This window comes from Pristiophorus japonicus, chromosome 18 (genome assembly GCF_044704955.1).
Source record: "Pristiophorus japonicus isolate sPriJap1 chromosome 18, sPriJap1.hap1, whole genome shotgun sequence".
Lineage (NCBI taxonomy): Eukaryota > Metazoa > Chordata > Chondrichthyes > Pristiophoridae > Pristiophorus > Pristiophorus japonicus.
In genome coordinates, this window is record NC_091994.1 from 95,159,760 (window position 1) to 95,180,810 (window position 21,051).

Consider the following 21,051-nt stretch of genomic DNA (forward strand, 5'->3'; position numbering starts at 1 on the left):
ACCCACATGGAGGGAAGGACGCTACCTCGCCCTCCTGTCCCTCTCTCCTGCAGCAGCTGGTACTGCTCTGCCTGGTCTCGTGTCCTCCCATTTCTCATCCCCTAGAAAGATGCCAATGATTAAGCATTTCCTTTCTCCAGGGGACTCCTGTAAGATAGAATAGTAGAGCACTTGCTCTTTTTAGGTGAAGTCCTCACAGAATTTCCAGAATAAATGTTGCTTGAGTGTTGGTGAAGTCTTGACAAAGTGTCCCAGAAAATCTCCTGATGTGTTTGAGATCCTCTTCTCAGCTCCAATAGCAATGAACATGAAATGATGAGTATCCTTTTAAGTAGCTCTTGAAATCGACATCAGCGTTGTGCAAAGTGCGTCAGTTGAAGGGCTAGACACCTAAATGCCATTCAGCCTCTTTAATGAGCGCTAGCAGCCATTTTAATTGGCAATCAGCTGTTTAACAATCTCCCAGCAGCCGTTCCTAGTGCTGGCTTCAACTCCTTTACCAAGATGGCGCCTTGCACAAAACATGGGCTAAACCGGAGTTTCAGCTTAAAACTCCATCTTGGCCATCTCGGAGGCTATTTAGCTCCTGAAGTATTCAGTGAAACTTGTCCCTTATGGCTCCATCTCCCCGGCTTGGTTCCATATTCCTTAATTCCAAAAATATATAAATCTCCGTTGTGAGCTATTCAATTGATCAACAGCTTTTTTTTTGGGGGGGGGGGCCAGGCCTCGGGTTTAATTATCCGCTCTGTGCAGAGTAAGTTGACGCGATGGTAGGGCTGCAATGGTTGGTTGACACAGCACCCAATGGGGACCAAACCCAGGATCATCCGAATCTATGCGGGTCAGCTAAACAGAAAAAGAGAGAGAATTTGCATTTATATAGCACTTTTCACAATCTTGGGATGTCCCAAAGCGTTTACAGCCAATGAAGGGTAGTCACTGTTGTAATGTGGGGAACAGGGTAGCCATACCATGCACAGCAAGCTCCCACAAACAACAAAGTGATCATGACCAGTTAATCTTTTTAGTGATGTTGGTTGAGGGATAAATATTGACCAGGACACCAGGGACAACTGCTCTGCTCTTTTATGTGCACCTGAGAGGGCAGATGGTGCCTTGGTTTAACTTCTCCTCCAAAAGGTGGCACCTTCGACAGTGCAGCACTCCCTCAGTGGTTCACCAGAAGTGTCTGTCGGAATTATGGGCTCCAATCTCTGTTTTAACCAGCTGAGCCATCGGGGCAGCTCTAGGGGATCGGTTTTCCTGAGCATTGCTCACTGTGTTGCTACTACACATCGAAGGATGCCTTACAGCTGCTAACTGCTTGATTCCAAAACAACTTGACGGCAAAAGGAGCCCTTTACTTACCATGGCCACACTGAAGGGCTGTTAGGCCTCACCACTTACAGGAGGTAGATACCGCAGGGAATTCAAGGCCAGACTGATCTCCTGGATTAGTTTCGAACACCTAGATGGGTCGGAGAGGAATTTCCCAGATCTTTTCTCCCCAAAATGGCCTGGTTTTAAAACATTTTTTGCCTCTCCCAGGAGATCATGTGGTTTAGGGTGGGGTGGAGTGTATATTGTAATACACAAGGTATCGCAATTGTGTGGGACAGGCTGGATGGACCAGAGGGTCTTGACTTGCCCGCCATTGTCCGTATGTTTGTACAAGTTGAACCTCCCTTATCCAGAACTCTCTCATCCAGAACCATTCCCGGCCACGGGTGCATGCGCAGAATTCCGACATGAACAAATTGAAGTCCTTTCTAGCTGCCGACTCCTGCAGTCGCTGGCCTGACCCCGTAATCCCCCCCCCCACCCCCCAGCCATGCTGTCTCTGCCGCACTCCCAGCCCCAAGCCAGCCAACCCCAGATATCCCCTTGCTCAGTACCTGTACCATCCATTTTAACGTGACCACCCCTCGTCCAGAAAAATCCCTTATCCAGAACAATGCAGGTCCCAAGGGTTCCGGATAAGCGAGGTTCAACCTGTACTTGCCGGGATCTCTGATTTCTACAGGTCCAACAAAGGGGGTACGAGGAGCAGGAAGGGTCTTGGGTTCAGCCCCCGGTCTGTGCTGAGTTACTGCATCCCAGGTGAGGCAGCAGTCGATGTGTTTAATGGGCCTCAGTGCGCCTGGGCTGAGTGTTGGGGAGACCGAGATCAACCCAACTGCTGCCTCTGTTTAATGCCTCTGAGATTTGTTAACTGAGATAAGTAGCCCAGTTCAAAATGGGAGGGGGGACTGAGTCTGGGATCATTCGGCTCTCTGTTAAACCCCCCCTCCCTCACCCCGCACCCCACCACCCCCCAGCCACCTCTGAGTCAACCAGCTCCAGTTTTATACGGTCCCCAGCCCCCCTGTGTTGTTCATAGTGCCCAATGTTTGGGCGAGGTGAGGCACATTACCCACCACCTAGGCAAAAGCCGACTGGAGTTCTCCATATTAGACAGGAACCAAATATCCGGAGGTGGGTTAGGGTAAAATTAATCTCTTTCCCTTCCCCCCCCCCCCCGCCCCAACCCCCACCCCAAAGACTGTCCTCGGGCTGAGTAATTCCTTTCTCTGGCACTCGTCTGCCCTCTCTGGCTCTCTCAGAATTGCTGTGTAATTTATATTCTGACACTATATTTGCATTTAAAAAAATAATCCTTTACTTTGATTTTTTAATGGTCACTGTATTATTGGTGCTTGGGAAATTGAGAACTTCAGACATCCAGTGCCAGCTTTAAAACTCCCAGCACCATTCAAGTGTTGCTGCCGCTACTCAGTCCAGCCTCTGACTGCTATATTCTGACTTTTTCCTTTCCTGCAGTGGGTCTCTGCCCAGGTCCCAGGTTTGCTTGCTCAGCTAGAGCCCTTGGGGAGGGGGAGGGGGGTCAGGGGGCCAAAATGCTGCAGTCAGTCCAAGGAGAGGAAGGATCAGCCAGGGTTCCCACTCCTCATCACTCTCCAGTGATCCTTGGTACAAAGCGCACTTGGACTGAGCTCGGCTGAAGGACAGGATTGGGCTTGGTTGTGAAGCCCCACGCAGTGGATTAGCCCTGCTGACACTTGGTGCCAAAAGCAGGCTCCTATGTGAAGAATGGCCACTCTGGGCATGATACTCAGAGTATCCAACAGCTGGCAGTGCCTGGGGAACCGTACCCTAGCGAGGGTACTGGGAGGGGAATACTTGCAGCGTTTGCAAACCATTGACCCACTGTTGCCGTTGCTGCACTGGGAAGTGAAACGGAGTATTATCACTTCATCTCGCTCGTGCAACTTGCAAAGTGGAAGTATTGTGAGCTGAGCCCCTGCAGCAGAACAGACGCTTTTCAGGAAACACTCTGTGCCAGACAAGGATGGGAGGATGTGCTCTCTGCTTCTGCTGCTGCCCTGGGAATGTGTATTTATATATATCGTGTCACATCGGGTTATCCAATGGCTGTGAACAACTTTTATAGAAATTCTGGGTCTGACTAAAAATAGAAGTTTTAGTCAAGCAAACCTTGTTTGGAATGTTTAAGCAGTTAGATTTCTTCTGACATCATTCTCGATTAAATCAGAGTGTCTGCTGTTAATGATGGGAAGGGAGTGGTGCATCATGTAACACTATTAATGCTAAATGGGGGAATGTTGATATCCAGCAACCCTTTTGCTAACAGAATCTCATAATCTTGCTGCACAGAAGGAGGCCATTCAGCCCATTGTTCTGGTGCCAGCTCTTTTGCAGAGCTATCCAATTAGTCCCACTCCCCCACTCTTTCCCCACAGCCCTGCACATTTCTCCTGAGGGACTATCGCGAGGAAACCCTATTTGTTACGAAAGATTTGCATTTATATAGTACCTTTCATGACCTCTGGACATCCCAAAGTGCTTTACAGCCAATAGAGTCCTTTTTGAAATGTAGTCATTGTTATAATGTGGGCAAAAGTGGCAGTCAGTTTGTGCACAGCAAGCTCCCACAAACAGCAATGTGATAAATGACCAGATAATCTGTTTTCAGTGATGTTGGCTCAGGGGTAAATATTGGCCAGGACACCTGGGAGAATGCCCCTGCTCTTCTTTGAATAGCGTCCGTGGGATCTTTTACATCCACCTGAGTGGCAGACAGAGCCTCTGTTTAACAGCACCTCCAACAGTGCAGCACTCCCTCAGTAATGCACTAGCGTGTCAGCCTAGATTATGTGCTCCAGTCCGGAATGGGGCTTGAACCTACGACCTACTGACTCGGGTGAGAGTGGTACCGAGTCGCCCTAAGCTGGAGCAGTGTTTATCCCTTTCATGCCACAAAGTGTAACTCACCAGTGCAACAATGTGACTAACTGTTCAACCACTCCCTGTGGGAATGTGCTGTAATTGGTGGCTGTGGCTTCAGGCCCTAAGCTCTGGAATTCCCTCCCTACACCTCTCCCCTCCTTAAAACCTACCTCTTTGACCAAGCTTTTGGTCATCTGTCCTTGTATCTCTTTACATGGCTCAGTGCCAAATTTTGTTTGATTACGCTCCTGTGAAGCGCCTTGGGATGTTTTACTAAGTTAAAGGCGCTATATAAACGCAAGTTGTTGTTGTTGACTGGAGGCTGATCACAGTTCTTGGGGAAGGTTTTTAAAACAAAATGGAACATTTTTTAAGGTACTGTGTGTCTGGTATAAAATGCAGACAGTGTGATGATGCAGGGTGTTGTTACATTCTGGGGAGTGGCGCTTGAGCAAGAGGGTTGGGACTGTGGCTGTGTCTCTGTCTAATATTGGAGCCAGTTTGACGGGTCCATTTACCAGTGATGTATGGTGTTCCCAGAACCTTTACTTGCCCCTCTTATGTTGCAGTGTGCCGTGGGTTTGCTGTCTTGGAGGATGGGGCGTTGGCGCACAATCTTCAGGAACAAGAGAGTGAGTGGAAACAGCGCCAGGGAGGGGCTGAAACACCTGTGGCTTTGGGCGGAGCCTATGTTCAATCCCCGTGCGGACTGATTGCGCCATCGGAATTATTCTCATCAGTTTGCTCCTCGACCACCTCGTCAGGCCGAGCCACAACAGTGACCCAGTCATACGGACCGGGGGGTTCCGTCCCCAATCTGGGGACAGCTCGGAGGGTGCAGGGGCTTCAAGTTGCGCTCGGCGCCCTTGGGCTAGGACAGTGGGAGCAGAATCGGCCGAGGTTCCAGCTCCTCAATTCACGCTCGTACAGCCCCTCGAACTCGAGGGGGCACGATTGGAAACCAGGCGGGAATTGAGGGAAGAGTTGGGGGACGAGGTCATTTGAAGGTGGAGAGACAGGCAGCAGGCAGGCGAGAGGAGCAGGAAGGGTCCCAGGTTCAGACCCCGGTCTGTGCTGAGTTACTGCATCCCAGGTGAGGCAGTAGTCAGTGTGTTTAATGGGCCTCCGTGCCTCTGGGCTGAGGGCGGGGAGATTGAGATCAACCCAACTGCTTCCTTCATTAATGCCTGTGTGATTTGTTAACTGAGATAAGTAACTTGGTACAAAATGGGTGGGGGCGGAGACTGAGACGGAGTCTATGATCGTTCTGTGCTGTTTAACCTGCCCACCACCACCTCTGAGTCGACCAGCTGCAGTTTTACACAGTCCCCTGACCCCCTGTGTTGTTCATAGTGTCCAATGGGTGGGCGAGGTGAGACACATACCCACCTCTGGGCAAAGGCCGACTGGAGTCCTCCATATTGGACAAGAACCAATTACCCGGAGGCGGATTAGGTTAAAATTAATCTCCCCACCCTCCCCCCCCACAACCAGTGTGTCCTCAGGCTGAGAAATTCCTTTCTCTGGCACTCGCCTGCTCTCTCTGGCTTTCACAGAATTGCTGTGTAATTTCTTTTCTCACACTCTATTTGTATTTCTTTATTTTGACTCTTTAATGGTCACGGTATTATTGGCGCAGTCCGAGTTGGGGGTGGAGATGATTTGAAGGTGGGGAGAGGGGACAGCATGTGAGAGGGAGGAGGTTGGGGAGAGAGTTCCTGAATGCAGCACCGCAGGGGTTGAAGGCTGATTTTTCGGGTAGGGAGTGAGCTGGGATGTAGTAATGGGAATACTGCAGACAGAAGGAAAAGGCCAAGCCAGGGAAGGATGGGTAAAATAAGCCCCCAGGTGAAATCCAGTTCTGGGGATGGGCAGCAATAGAGGTCAGTGGCACTGGGGCTGGGGGGAAATGTGTGTCTGGGGGCATGAGGTGAAGTCTGTAATATCGTCCACAGTAGAATGCTCTGTATCACTGGCGAAGTTTGTACATGGAGGGCCTGTGGAACCCGCACCCCGGCGAGAGTCGGGGTCTTTGAGACGGAATATCCTGGGCTTCTGATTCTGATTTTTTGATAAGTTTAAAGCTAAGTTGCGGTTTATAAAGTGAAGGAGTGAGTCCTGTGTCTCTGCTAAATGATGTCCCGTGCTTGTGTTCCCAGTTGAACAGCACTACGCCTCAAACATTGAGAAGAACAAGTTGGTCCGTCAGGATGTTTGTGTGGCCAAGAAGTTGCAGGATGAGGAGGCCAAACACTCCAGCCGGGAACACCAGCAACAGATGTACGTACGTCGGGGGGGGGGGGGAGCTCAACCGGAGAGCTGGCCTTGGCCAACAGGGCCAAAGCAGTGGGTCAAGCTGTGTGAAGGGGCTGGACTGTGTGCGGTGGGGTGGGGGGGGGGGGGGGGGGGTAGCGGCGGCAGGAGGGAGGAATGTGGGGTGGGGTGGGGTGGGGGGAGGAATGAGGACTGGGAGTGTGGAATGAGGGGGCTCCCTGCCAGCAATAAAATTGAATTCTTTGTAAAACAGCAAATAAATTTCTGGTGATTTTGTTTAAAAGAAAAATATATAAAATAATTTAACGATCTCAGTATTTGGAACAGTAAGGCCTCCCTTTGATGAGCCGTCCCATTGAATTGACTCACTGGGCTCGGTTCCCAGCCGTGACCCACACAGCCCTCCCGCTGCCTCTGGACAAGACGGCAAACTGCGGAACAATCGACTATTGTGTGCTGTGCCCACTGGGACAGGGGGTCTGGCCCTGCCCCTCCCCCAGGATCCGGTCCGTTTCTTTGGCTGGGACTTTTACCACATCACGTTCACCCACTGTGCCGATACTAGACTTCCATTCCAACGTGCCTGATCCACATCTAGAAACCAAAAATAATATAATGAATAATCAGCACGGATTTCAAAAGGGAAAGTCTTGCTTGACCAACCTCATTGAATTTTTTTGAAGAGATAACAGAGAGAGTCGATAATGGTAATGCAGTAGATAATTTATCTAGATTTTCAAAAGGCCTTCGATAAGGTACCCCATAATAGACTGATGAACAAGGTCAGGCAATGCTGAGTCAGGGGACAAGAAGCAGAATGGATCGCTAGCTGGCTTCAAGACAGAAAGCAGAGAGTCTGGGTAAAGGGTAGCTATTCAAAGTGACAGAAGGTGGGTAGTGATGTTCCACAAGAATCAGTGCTGGGACCACTGTTGGTCACAATTTATATTAACGATTTTGACTTTGGAATCAAAAACACAATTTCTAAATTTGCGGATGACCCCAAATTGGGGGCGATCGTCAATACTGAGGAAGCTTGCAACAAATTATTGGAGGACATTAATAAATTGCAACATGGGCATATAATTAGCAAATTAAGTTCAACACTGATAAATGTAAGGTATTACATTTTAGTAGGAAGAATAGGGAGGTCTTTGAGGGTGTGAGTCTAGGTGGGGTAGAGAAACAAAGGGATCTCGGAGTACAAATACACAAATCGCGAAAAGTTGCAACACAGGTTAGCAAAGCCATAAGAAAAAGCAAACCAAGCACTAGGGTTTATTTCTAGAGGCATAGAATTGAAAAGTAGGGAAGTTATGCTAAACCTGTATCGATCCTTGGTTAGACCACACTTGGGGTACTGTGTACAGTTCTGGTCACCATATTATAAAAAGGATACAGAGGCACTGGAGTGAGTGCAGAGAAGATTTACAAGGATGATACCAGAAATACGAGGGTATACATATCAGGAAAGGATGAACAGGCTGGGTCTCTTTTTCTTCTCTTGGAAAAAGGCTGAGGGGTGACCTAAAAGAGGTCTTTAAAATTATGAAAGGTTTTGATAGAGTGGATACAGAGAGAATGTTTCCACTTGTGGGGAAGAGCATAACTAGAGGCCATCAATATAAGATCGTCACCAAGAAACCCAATAGGGAATTCAGAAGAAACTTCTTTACCCAAAAGGTGGTGAGAATGTGGAACTCGCTACCACAGGGAGTGGTTGAAGTGAATAGTATCGATGTATTTAAAGGGAGGCTAGACAAGCATCTGAGGGAGAAGGGAATAGAAGGTTAAGTGGATAGATTTAGATGAGGAAAGACGGGTGGAGGCTCGAGTGGAGCATAAACGCAGCATGGACTGGGTTGGGCCGAATGGTCTGTTTCTGTGCCATATATCCTGTGTAATTCTATATAATCTGGGTTCAAGTCCCAATTGCCAGTTGTGAACGGCTTGTGGTGAGTTGTACTGCTCGGGTGGAACTCCCAATACATGCTTCCACCGACGCAGAGCCCTTGCCTGCGCTTGTGCGGTGACTGGCTGGTGATGTCTGTGGGGGCTCCACGATCTGTCACCTGAGGCCACTAGGCCCACAGTACCTCTGCTCATGGACATGCCAGTCTGGAGCGGTCCTGGGACTGGGGTTGCTCCCTCTCAAACTCCAGTGAACATCGCAGGCCGAGGCTAGGATGGGCCTCCGCGGGAAGCTGACCAGAGCTCTGTGCCAGTAAACGGTGCAGATAAACCCCAGGGATCCCTCCGCACAGACTAGAGCTTCCCTCTCAGCCCTGCTTCTTGCCAAGTTCTTAAACCCTCTGGACTATAGCAAGTGGGGCGTGTCTCTACAAGGAGATTGTGTGCACCCTGAATTGGGCAAACACACAGTCTGCGGTGTGTGTCGATCAGGCAGCAGCTTGAATTGGTGAGTTTGCACGCCTCGTGTTCATGAGCAGTGAAATCGGGTGTGGTCTGTTTCTCCTGCCCCAGAGCGTCCCCAGTTCTTGCTTCACAATATTCAAACCTCCATCACTTGGTACAAGGCAGAAGGATGTTCCCTGTGACAGCTCATCATGTCAATTGAATGTCGAGTCTGATGTGAGCTGGTGTTAATGTTATCCATACTGCTATTCCTCCAAAGCTCCAAATCCCCTGGCCTTGCCCAGAATTCCTGCTCCTGCTCCCAACATCATCTTCACTGTTCATAAAATTAAAACTCCTGGCAGCTTGCGTGACTACAATAAATACCCGCCAAGCACCTCTTCTGCCTGAGCTCTGTTTCTCCTCCGCCCCCCCCACCCCACCCCTCCACTCTGTTAAATTAACTGGGCTCCTCGTGTGCTAAACTACAGCAATAGCTCAGTGGGTAACTTTTTTACCTGAGTCAGAAGGTTGTAGGTTCAAGTCCCACTCCCAAGACCTGAGCACATAATCCAGGCCAACACTCCACTGCAGTGCTGAGGGAGCGCTGCACTGTTGGAGGTGCTGTCTTTCGGATGGGATGTTAAACCGAGGCCCCGTCTGCTCTCGCAGGTGGAAGTAAAAGATCCCATGGCACCATTTCAAAGAGGAACAGCCAAGTTTATCTGGTCATTATCACATTGCTGTTTGTGGGAGCTTGCTGTGTGCAAATAGGATGCTGCATGTCCTAGATTGCAACAGTGACCACACTTGACCAGTATTTCATTGGCTGTAAAGTGCTTTTGAGGTTGTGAAAAGTGCTATATAAATGCAAGTCCTTGCTTTCTTGAACTAACCGCACTGTTTCCGTGTTTAGTGAGGAGCTCGATTCTCAATATGCCAAAGTAGTTCAGGAGGAGATTGAGAAGCGTGTGGAGGAGAGCCTGCGACGGGAGGAGCAGGACAAGGTAGGCGCAGTCCTGATACAGTGGCTGATGTTTAGTGTTTGCAGGAAGCACGGGGAGGGCGATTTCCCACACCGTGCCGCTGGTGCTGAAACCTGTTAACTTCGAGCTGTAGCATGTTGTGGCCTAGCTTTTAAAAAGTTGGTGTCTGTCCAGATGTAACAGCTTGCTTCCTATTTATTTCTCCCCTCCTTTCACTGGAATTTAATCCTCCTTTATTCTGAAGTTGCTGACTCTTTCTGGGGTACAGGTCTATGAGTGCCAAGGCCTCACCCTCACCTGGCACCACCTCTTCCAAGTAGCCAGTCTTCATCTTTGAGCCCAAGTGGATTCCACAGGCTCTACCAGAGTGCCTCACCACGGGTCCAGCTGGATCCTCATCATCCTCCAGTCCATACGTGGGCACTTCCAACAGGAATTACTGGATAGTCATTGAGTTTGGACCCTGATCCCAAAAATCTTCCTGACTGGGCTTGGGGCCTGGCCTGACCGGGCTCGGGCACTGGGCCGGGCACTCTGGGCCTGACTGGGCTCGGGCACTCGGGGCCTGGCCTGACCGGGCACTCTGGGCCTGACCTGGTCTGACTGGGCACTCGGCCAGGCCTGACCTGACTGGGCAGTCTGGGCCTGACCTGACCGGGCACTCTGGGCCTGACCTGGCCTGACCGGGCTCGGGCACTCTGGGCCTGGGCTGACCTGACCTGACCGGGCTCGGGCACTCTGGGCCGGGCGCTCTGGGCCTGACCAGGCTCGGGCTCTCAGCCTGGCCTGACCTGACCTGACCGGGCACTGGGCCTGGCCTGACCGGGCTCGGGCACTCTGGGCCTGACCTGACTGGACACTCGGGGCCTGGCCTGACCTGACCTGACTGGGCTCGGGCACTATGGGCCTGGCCTGACCGGGCTGAGTTTGTGGACATGTTGAAGTTCGGGTCGAGTTGCTGGAGAAATATCACCAACGATGTCTCCGCAAGATCCTACAAATCCCCTGGGAGGACAGGCGCACCAACATCAGCGTCCTCATTCAGGTTAACATCTCCAGCACTGAGTGTGGTCAGTGCCTTGATCAGCTCTGCTGGGCAGGCCACATAGTCCGCAAGTGCTCTACTCTGAGCTCCCTCATGGCAAACGAGCCAAAGGTGGGCAGCGGAAACGCTACAAGGGCACTCTCGAGGCCTCCCTGATAAAGTGCGACATCCCCACCAACACCTGGGAGTCCCTGGCCCAAGACCGCCCTAAGTGGAGAAAGTGCATCCGAGAGGGCGCTGAGCACCTCGAGTCTCATCGCCGAGAGCATGCAGAAATCAAGCGCAGACAGCGGAAAGAGCGTGCAGCAAACCTGTCCCAACTACCCCTTCCCTCAACGACTGTCTGTCCCACCTGTGACAAAGTCTGTGGTTCTTGTATTGGACTGTTCCACCACCAAAGAACTCACTTCAGGAGTGGAAGCAAGTCTTCCTCGATTCCGAGGGACTGTCTATGATGATGATGATGATTGATTTTTTTTTTTACTCCCGCACCTTTGTAAACTGACTGTCACGGGCAACAAGTTGATAATGAAAGGTGGCTGGTAAGAATCCACTGTTCGATTTGCCAGTGATGGACCTACTTCGGAAGATAACAAATTAAACAGCAAAATTTGTTTCCTTAAATCACAAACTGCCCCCTCTCTCAGCATCCTAACCAGACCTGACGTTGCTGCAATCTCATAAAACCAGGATGAGCAACGTGTGGTTTAGTGACCTGTTGTGAGAGTTCATTCATTAACAGCCCAGATCACACTATCTGTTTTAGGTTCTGGTTTACTCGGTACTGCACTGGAGTGTCCGATCTTTGTGCTCCAGTCTCTGGAGGGGCAGAGGAGGGTGGGGGAGAGGATGGGGGGCGGTTGAGGGGGAGCGAGGATGGGGGGCGGTTGAGGGGAAGCGAGGATGGGGGGCGGTTGAGGGGGAGAGAGGATGGGGGGCGGTTGAGGGGGAGAGAGGATGGGGGGCGGTTGAGGGGGAGAGAGGATGGGGGGCGGTTGAGGGGGAGAGAGGATTGGGGGGCGGTTGAGGGGGAGAGAGGATGGGGGGCGGTTGAGGGGGAGAGAGGATTGGGGGCGGTTGAGGGGGAGAGAGGATGGGGGGCGGTTGAGGGGGAGAGAGGATTGGGGGCGGTTGAGGGGGAGAGAGGATGGGGGGCGGTTGAGGGGGAGAGAAGAGGGATAGGGAGGAGGGAGGGAGGGTAGGAGAGGAGGATTAGGTGGAAAGAGAGTATGGGGGTAGAGAGAAGGGGGGTTGAGGAGGGTGGGGGGCGTTGAGGGGGGGAAAAGAGGGGGAGAGAGGATGTGGGGGAGGGGAAGAAGGGGAGAGAGCAGGTGGGGGGGGGGGGAAAGATGGGGGGTGGAGTTGAAGAGCCGAAACCTGACATTGTTTATCCAGCATTGGCCCAAATCCTGTCCGTGGGATCTAGTGGCAAACGGACTGCTCCCTGACCCCCGCCCCCTGCCCCCTGCCCCCTGCCCCCTTCTCTCTCTCTCTCTCTCTCTCTCTCTCTCTCTGGGGCAGCGCGGAAGGACACGTCTTGTTTAAAATCAATCCATGCTAATTGTTGGGCACTGAATCGGACAGTTTGGAGCGGGGCAGGGGAACTGAAGCAGAATAATGTGCAGGTGTCAGGCTGCTGTGTGTTTGAGATGTGGGCTCTCAGCCACCAGCAGAAGCTTTTGTGCTGTGAGACTCTGTTCAGCTGAAACTTTAGAGCAGTGGTTTTGTTTTTCTAAATTATGGATGAAGCCATGGCTGGGTTGCAGCTGGGAGGAGCTGTTCCCATCGCCAGTTGGCAGTGACTATCATGTAACGCTCTGCTCTCGCTATGTTTCTGCTCGGGACCCCATTACTGACTCCTTGCTGGGCCGAGTAAGTTAAGAGAGAGATTTTTTAACCCTTTTGATGTCTGTGAAGGGGGTTGTTAACATTCAGGAATAGACCGCTTAGCCCCTGGGACAGTCCCCAGCACCTGTAGCGGGTGTGTTCGTGTTAGCGTGGTTCGCCCACTATAGATGGGGGCTATACTGTAACACTGTGCATACAGTGTCTGTGTTGGGGCAACTTCCTGTGTGTCTCATATACTGCTCAGCATGGGGATTGAAGTGTGTGCATTTCTCTCGGTCATGCGTTGGGAGCTGGATTACAGCACGGACACAGGCCATTCGGCCCAGCTGGTCTATGCCGGTGTTTATGCTCCACACCAGCCTCCTTCCCCCCCCCCCCCTTCATCTCACCCCCCCCCCTTCATCTCACCCCCCCCCTTCATCTCACCCCCCCCCCTTCATCTCACCCCCCCCCCTTCATCTCACCCCCCCCCCCTTCATCTCACCCCCCCCCTTCATCTCACCCCCCCCTTCATCTCACCCCCCCCCTTCATCTCACCCCCCCCCTTCATCTCACCCCCCCCCTTCATCTCACCCCCCCCCTTCATCTCACCCCCCCCCCTTCATCTCACCCCATCGCCATATCCTTCTATTCCTTTCTCCCTCGTGTATTTATCCAGTTTCCTCTTAAATGCATTAATGCTATTCGCCTCAACTACTCCCTGTGGTAGCGAGTTCCACATTCTCACCACTCTGGGTAAAGAAGTTTCTCCTGAATTCCTGATTGGATTTATTAATATATTTATGGCTCTTGGTTCGGGACTTCCCCCCCAGTGGTAACATCTTCTCCACGTCTGCCCTATCAAACCCCTTCATAATCTTAGACTCTGTTAGATGTCAGATGTAAATCTTGTGACAGGCTCCCGGAGACCCGTTGGGCTGGCACTTTACCTGTGTATATAAATATATAACCCCTCGCTACTTCCAAAGTGTTCCTGAGGGCATTTTCTACAACAGCTAATGTAGATGTAATGCTGTCAAAAAACTCTAGTCCGTGTGGCTCAATGTTGGATTGGTGTTCTGCATACTCACTTGTTCAAAGGACTCGGTAATCTGCCTCCCACACCTCCCCCCCCACGACACCTCCTCTCCCCCCCCCCCCCCGACACCTCCTCTCTCCCCCCCCCCCCCCGACACCTCCTCTCCCCCCCCCCCCCCCGACACCTCCTCTCCCCCCCCCCCCCCGACACCTCCTCTCCCCCCCCCCCGCCCCCGACACCTCCTCTCCCCCCCCCCCCCCCCCCCCCCCCCCCCGACACCTCCTCTCCCCCCCCCCCCCCGACACCTCCTCTCCCCCCCCCCCCCCGACACCTCCTCTCCCCCCCCCCCCCCCGACACCTCCTCTCCCCCCCCCCCCCCGACACCTCCTCTCCTCCCCCCCCCCCGACACCTCCTCTCCCCCCCCCCCCCGACACCTCCTCTTCCCCCCCCCCCCGACACCTCCTCTTCCCCCCCCCCCCCCGACACCTCCTCTTCCCCCCCCCCCCCGACACCTCCTCTTCCCCCCCCCCCCGACACCTCCTCTTCCCCCCCCCCCCCGACACCTCCTCTTCCCCCCCCCCCCCCGACACCTCCTCTTCCCCCCCCCCCCCCGACACCTCCTCTTCCCCCCCCCCCGACACCTCCTCTTCCCCCCCCCCCGACACCTCCTCACCTCCCCCCCCCCTCGACACCTCCTCCTCCCCGCCCCCCCACCACACACACACACGCTCCCACAGGATGCGTTGTGTAGCGCGGGGGCCTGTTGGTGTTTTTAACCAGTGAGTATCCAAGCCGCTCTCACCAAGGGCAGGGAAACGCGCCCTGGTTCAGCCCCTGATCTGTGCGAAGTAAACTGAGGCAAGGGGTAAGGACATTACTGTTGTTGTTCAGGCTAAAAATGTGTCGTGTTTCATATATTAAAATAAGGACTGAATGTAACGCTATAAAGTGGAGATTGAATTACATTGGCATGCGTTGATCCAATTCCCCCCCGTTCTCTAACCCCACATCACCTGGAGACTAGTTAGCCCTGACGTTTCGCGAGAGATGGACTAAATTTGCCACACAAGAGGGTCCCGTTAACAGTGACTGGTTTATCTGCAAGTTGTGTAGGAGTTTCACGGCTTGCACTCATGGCTGGTTAAACAAGCGGCAGTCTGATGTGTCCCACCTTGTATTAAGCTGTGTATCTGCGGCCCTCCCCACTCTGGGTGAAATTTCCTTCGCATGTTTGTTTTCAATTGAGAGGTTTTTCCAACTTGCTCTTTAGAAGTGGCCTTCTGTTTATCCCCAGGACCGATCACCAGATTCATTCCAGCACCTCTGCCGAAGGCTGGTTTTGATTTTTTTTAAAATTTTACTGGCCTGTGAGCCTGCCCATTAAAGCTACCCCTGGCTGCGTCCCAAGCTCTCCCCCTCCTGCAGTTCACAGCTTGCTGCTGACTGTACTCGGCCTTTGCAGGTTTCAGGTTCGGTAATGGGGAAGGGGCCAAAAGTGCTGACGTGGGGAAAGTGTTTCCACTTGTGGGTGAGTCCAGAACAAGGGGGCATGAATACAAGATCGTCACTAACAGACCAAATAAAAACTTTAGGAGCATTTCGGTGCGCAGCGAGTGGTGAAAATGTGGAACCCGTTGCCACCTGGAGTGGTTGAAGCAGAGAGCATTGCTGCATTTAAGGGAGGGCTTGGTGCTTACATGAGGAAGAAAGGAATAGAGGGATTCAGGGGCACGGTAGGAGGAGGGGAGTACATACACCGGCATTGACCTGTTGGGCTGACTGGCCTTTTTTTGTAATGTAATTCTATGTATGGTCTGAGAGATTTCTCTGTCAGCTGCCAAATATTTGTGCCGGATTAGCTGAGCTGGTTGCCCTGGTACTTGGAGAAGGTTGTGGACAAGATCCATTCTAGGACTTCAGGCTAACGCCGAAGGCGGCCCCTCTAACAGTGCAGCACTCACTCGGTACTGCACTGGGAGTGTCGGCCCGGATTATGTGCTCGGGTCCTGGAGTGGGGCTTGAACCCACAACCTTCTGACTCCGAGGGAAGAGTGTTACCCACTGAGCCAAATGGATTGAGACAAACTGTCCTTTGTGGAAGTGGATGAACCTGAATCTTTGGGGTACAATTCCAAATGTAGAGGTCACCCTCCAGTACCTCTCCTTGGGGCCCATTCTCGTACGTGAACCCTGACGGTTGGCGTCGGTCAACTATTCGACCATAGGGAGCATCAAATCTAAGCGTGGTCCCGTTCGCAACCAATGTTCGCACGTGTGTGGCAGGAGTCGATCTTCCGACGCCCAGGGGTGCTGAGGCCAATGGCTGTCAACCTACAACCACAAAGCAGGAATCGAAGAAGGGATCCCCCCCCCCTCCCCTCCGCCAGTGGCCCACGATCCCCCCCTCCGCCAGTGGCCCACGATCCCCCCGCTCCGCCACTAGTCTGTATGACTCGGTACTCTGGATAAATTCGGAGTGCCTTGGGAATCTAGAATATGTTTCCGTGGGCAGCAACTTTTAAATGCACTTTGTTGCAGTGGATTCACTGAACCGGTAATTTTTGCTCCAAATTAAAGTTGTACATCAGACTGAAAGTTACAGGGGACTGCCCACTCTTGGAACATGGGACATCTGTGCCTCATTTAGGCTGCTTTTAATCACCACATAGGATGTTAGAGATGTAAAAAGAAAAGTTACACTTAACAGATGGGTTTTACCTTTTTTGAGAATCACAGTTAATGTTTTAAATTATTTTGAAGACGTTATTTGTTCTAAGATGAAGGGATTGTGGGCCCGTGTTGGGGGGTGGGGATTGTGGAAGAGGTTGGAATCGTGGAGCAGGGGATCGTGGGCCAGTGGTGGAGGTGGGGATTGTGGGCCAGTGGTGGAGCAGGGGATCGTGGGCCAGTGGTGGAGGTGGGGATTGTGGGCCAGTGGTGGAGGTGGGGATTGTGGGCCAGTGGTGGAGCAGGGGATTGTGGGGCAGTGGTGGAGCTAATTGCAGTTATTGGTGTCGGTCCAATCCTCCAGTCCCTGAACCCCAGCCCCACACCCCCGATCAGTGGACATAACTGGGTCTGCTCACTGAGATCGCACTGATCTCCATCCCGGTTTTAGGAGGGACGGTTTGACCTGGAGGTGGGGGTGGTGTGTCAGTCAATTGATCCACTAACTGGGGATTGGACGTGGCATGTGACTCAGCGGGCTGTGACTCATTGAACGGTCAGCAGCAGGAGTTAGTTAAAACTCCAGTCCCTCTTGGGATCTGCGACGATACCTTGATTCAGACACATGGGGTTGGGATTTATGATGCCCGACTGGATGGATATATGCCTCCTCCCAGCTTTACCGCATCACTCCATTAAACTTGCAATTCAGTCAGTCATTAATCCTTCAGTGCTGGTGCTGTAATGCGTCAATATAAGTGCTGGGACCAGCGATTTAAATGAATTGTGTCCTTCTACGATTGGTTCATCAGCTTATGGATGTGTGTGTCACAGACAGCAATCTGCCCCGTGTCGTTAAATGAGAATCAATCAAGTACTGAAGTTCCAACCAACTGTCTTTTTCTATTTCCCCCATTTTATCCCGCTCCTCCCCTGGAGGTGCTGACCCTCACTGGGGTTCAGGACCCTCCTCCCCTGAAGGTGCTGACTCTCACTGGAGTAGTTCCACTAGCACCTGTGCCCCTTTGCAAGTCCAGATGGCGAGTGTCCAGGCTGTTTAACCTGGGGGTGCATCGCACTCCAGCTTATTTCTAATCTCCCTCGATGTCTACACATGGGCACTCTCAAGCGGGTGTCTGCAGATGGCGATCAGCGGCAGGTAGTTCTGATAATTCTCTCACTATCCTGAGATCAGGGGATCAAACACCAAGCCTTTCTGCTCTATGTTGCACAGTAAGGGACTATTTTTAGAAGGGCTCATATTTTTTATTCTGTGGTGATTTTTAATGTTGGAGTGTAGGTGCCAGAGGAAATGTAGAAAGAAGTTTGGCATGTCCGATTACTCAGGAACCCAATAAAACATCTTGATGTTTTAAGTAAATGTGATTTAAGATGTGTAATGGCGGGGCAGTGCTGGAAGGTAATGGTTTGAACCTGTTGGGCTGCTCAATGTGTTTCCAATTATAGAACAGCTGTAAAATAAAACCTACAAACCTCGACTTTAAACGGAACCTCAGCATTCGAAGCCTTTCAAACCAGCCTAGCGTTAGACACCATTAAACATCAGCATGAAATTAGTGAACACCAAGAAGGTGATGTCAGCAGAGGTTGGAGGAGGCGAGTGGTTTTCGAGTGATATCTTTGCCTTTGTTACCTCCAGATTCAATTGTTCCAACGCTCCTCTGGCCGGCCTCCCATCTTCCACCCTCTGTAAACTTGAGCTCATCCAAAACTCTCTTGCCCATGTCCTAACCCAGTCCCATTCACCCATCACTCCCTGACTTACACGGGCTCCCGGTCAGGCAGAGCCACGATTTACAAATTCTCATCTTTGTGTTCAAATCCCTAAATTGCCTCACTCATCCCTGTCTTTGTAATCTCTTCCAACTCTACAACCCTCCTAGATCTCTGCACCCCTCCAATTCTGGCCTCTTGTCCATCCCTGATTTTAATCACTCCACCATTGGTGACCATGCCTTCAGCTGCCTGGGCCCTAAGCTCTGAAATTCCCTCCCTAAACCTCTCCACCTCTCTACCTGTTCCCACTTCCTTTTAAAACCTACCCCACCTGTCCTTGTTTTGTTTGATAACGCTCCTGTGGATGTAGTTCTATGTTAAAGATGCTATATAAATGCAAGTTGTTGTTGTACACTGTTACATGGAGCAGTGGTTCTCAAACTTGTTTTAGTTGAAGGACCCCTTTTCAAGTGGATTGGTAATCACTGACTTCCCCCCCTCCCCCATCTAAATTATTAATGCTCGTATTGATTCTGTACCGAGATCTTCTGACAATGGTGACATTTGCAAAACGGGAATCCCTCAAGTGTATGTATAAAATGATAGTGCTTTTAAAGCATTGATTATTTTAAATTTACAAATGCATTGGTTATTCGGTGTATTCTAGTGCTGCCCAGATTAGTCTATCAGATTTGCTCCTTGACCGTGGACAGACCGATCTAAGGTACTGTATGTCCAACTTACAGGGCCTGTTCTATCTGGCGTCTCCCGGTGCTGCTGCAGCCCACTGGTAGTTGGGACAGGATCTTTGTTTACAGACGGTCGGTTCCTCTCTGAACAGCTGGTCTTGCGCTTTTCCGCCTCCGACTCATTGCAGTCTTCCCCCTCTTTCCTTCTCCTCTTCCTGCAGCGCACAGCCGCCGCTGCTGCCACGGTAACCATTCACCGCTCCGGCCCGCTCCCCATCACCGACTGGGGCTTTTCGTAGACCCCTGGACCGTAGTTTGAGAACCACTGACCGAGGGATACAGATGTAGCACATGTGAATATCTGGGTGGGTTCTCTGGGAGACGGGACTCATTTTCCTCAAAATTCTGTTGGCTATAAATGCGTTTACACTTTTATCCCAACTCTGAGAATCAGGGAATGATACAGCCCAGAAGGAGGCCATTTGGCCCATCGTGCCTGTGTCAGCTCTTTGAAAGAGTCCCACTCCTTCCCTGCAAATTTCTCCTTTCCAAGTATTTATCTAATTCCTTGTTGAAAGTTACTATTGAATCTGCTTCCACCACTCTTTCAGGCCGTGCGTTTCAAATCATCATAACTCGCTGCGTTTTAAAAAAAATTCTCCCCATCTCCCCTCTGAATATTTTGCCAATTACCGGAATTAATTTCAACATCTTGCACTTGTCGGATTGACCCCGATCTCTTTGTTGCGCAAGGTGTGAAACATGCTGTGAGGTTTTACGAGTGGCGCTGACTGCTGTGTGCCAGCAGGGGGCGGTGTTGTGGCGTCCGATCGGGAAGCGCCTGTTCAGCAGCTGCAATTTCACCAGCCTCCGGGCCAGATGTTTGTGTCGAAGCCTTTTGCCTCCGAACAGAATCCCGGGAGCCAAGAGGCCCCTGCCGTCTGTCTGAGCAATGGTCGGGTTGGAGAACCTGTTTAATCTGCACCCTGTAAACATTCCAAACACATTGCAGCTTGTTAACCCTCGAAAAACTGATGGATTAGTGGGATGAGCAGCTAGTGTATCGGGTTAGATGATGTGTTAGTGAGTGAAGTGGGCGGGGGGGGGGGGGGAGGTGAGTGATGGGGGGCGGGGTTAGAGTCGGAGGGTGGGGGTGTCGGGTGAGTGAGTGGTGGGGAGGGGCAGGTGAAACATAGAAACATAGAAAATAGGTGCAGGAGTAGGCTTTGAGCCTGCACTGCCATTCAATAAGATCATGGCTGATCATTCCCTCAGTACCCCTTTCCTGCTTTCTCTCCATACCCCTTGATCCCCTGAGCCTCAAGGGCCATATCTAACTCCCTCTTGAATATATCCCATGAACTAACATCAACAACTCTCTGCGGCAGGGAATTCCATAGGTTAACAACTCTCTGAGTGAAGAAGTTTCTCCTCATCTCGGTCCTAAATGGCCTACCCCTTATCCTAAGACTATGTCTCCTGGTTCTGGACTTCACCAATATCGGGAACATTCTTCCTGCATCTAACCTGTCCAGTCCAGTCAGAATCTTATATGTTTCTATGAGATCCCCTCTCATCCTTCTAAACTCCAGTGAATAGAGGCCCAGTTGATCCAGTCTCTCCTCATATGACAGTCCAGCCATCCCTGGAATCAGTCTGGTGAACCTTCGCTGCACTCCCACAATAGCAAGAACGTCCTTCCTCAGATTAGGAGATCAAAACTGAATACAATATTCCAGGTGAGGCCTCACAAAGGCCCTGTACAACTGCAGTAAGACCTCCCTGCTCCTATACTCAAATCCCCTAGCTATGAAGGCCAACATACCATTTGTCGTCTTCACCACCTGCTGTACCTGTATGCCAACTTTCAATGACTGATGAACCATGACACCCAGGTCTCATTGCACCTCCCCTTTTCCTAATCTGCCACCATCCAGATAATCTGTCTTTGTGTTTTTGCCCCCAAAATGGATAACCTCACATTTATCCACATTATACTGCATCTGCCATGCATTTGCCCACTCACCTAACTGTCCAAGTCACCCTGCAGCCTCTTCGCGTCCTCCTCACAGCTCACACCACCACCCAGCTTAGTGTCATCTGCAAACTTGGAGATGTTACACTCAATCCCTTCATCTAAATCGTTAATGTATATTGTAAAGAGCTGGGGTCCCAGCACT

The 21,051-nt window shown here is 51.4% G+C and overlaps 1 protein-coding gene across 1 annotated transcript in view; it reads left to right on the plus strand.

Moving 5' to 3' along the window:
* LOC139229304 (coiled-coil domain-containing protein 50-like) overlaps positions 1–21,051 on the plus strand; it is a 56,544-nt gene that overhangs the window by 17,593 nt on the left and 17,900 nt on the right. Inside the window, exons 3-5 of the mRNA XM_070860986.1 lie at positions 4,821–4,883; positions 6,411–6,531; positions 9,797–9,887. Of these exons, the coding sequence (XP_070717087.1) occupies positions 4,821–4,883; positions 6,411–6,531; positions 9,797–9,887 (275 nt within the window). The remainder of the gene's footprint in view (positions 1–4,820; positions 4,884–6,410; positions 6,532–9,796; positions 9,888–21,051) is intronic.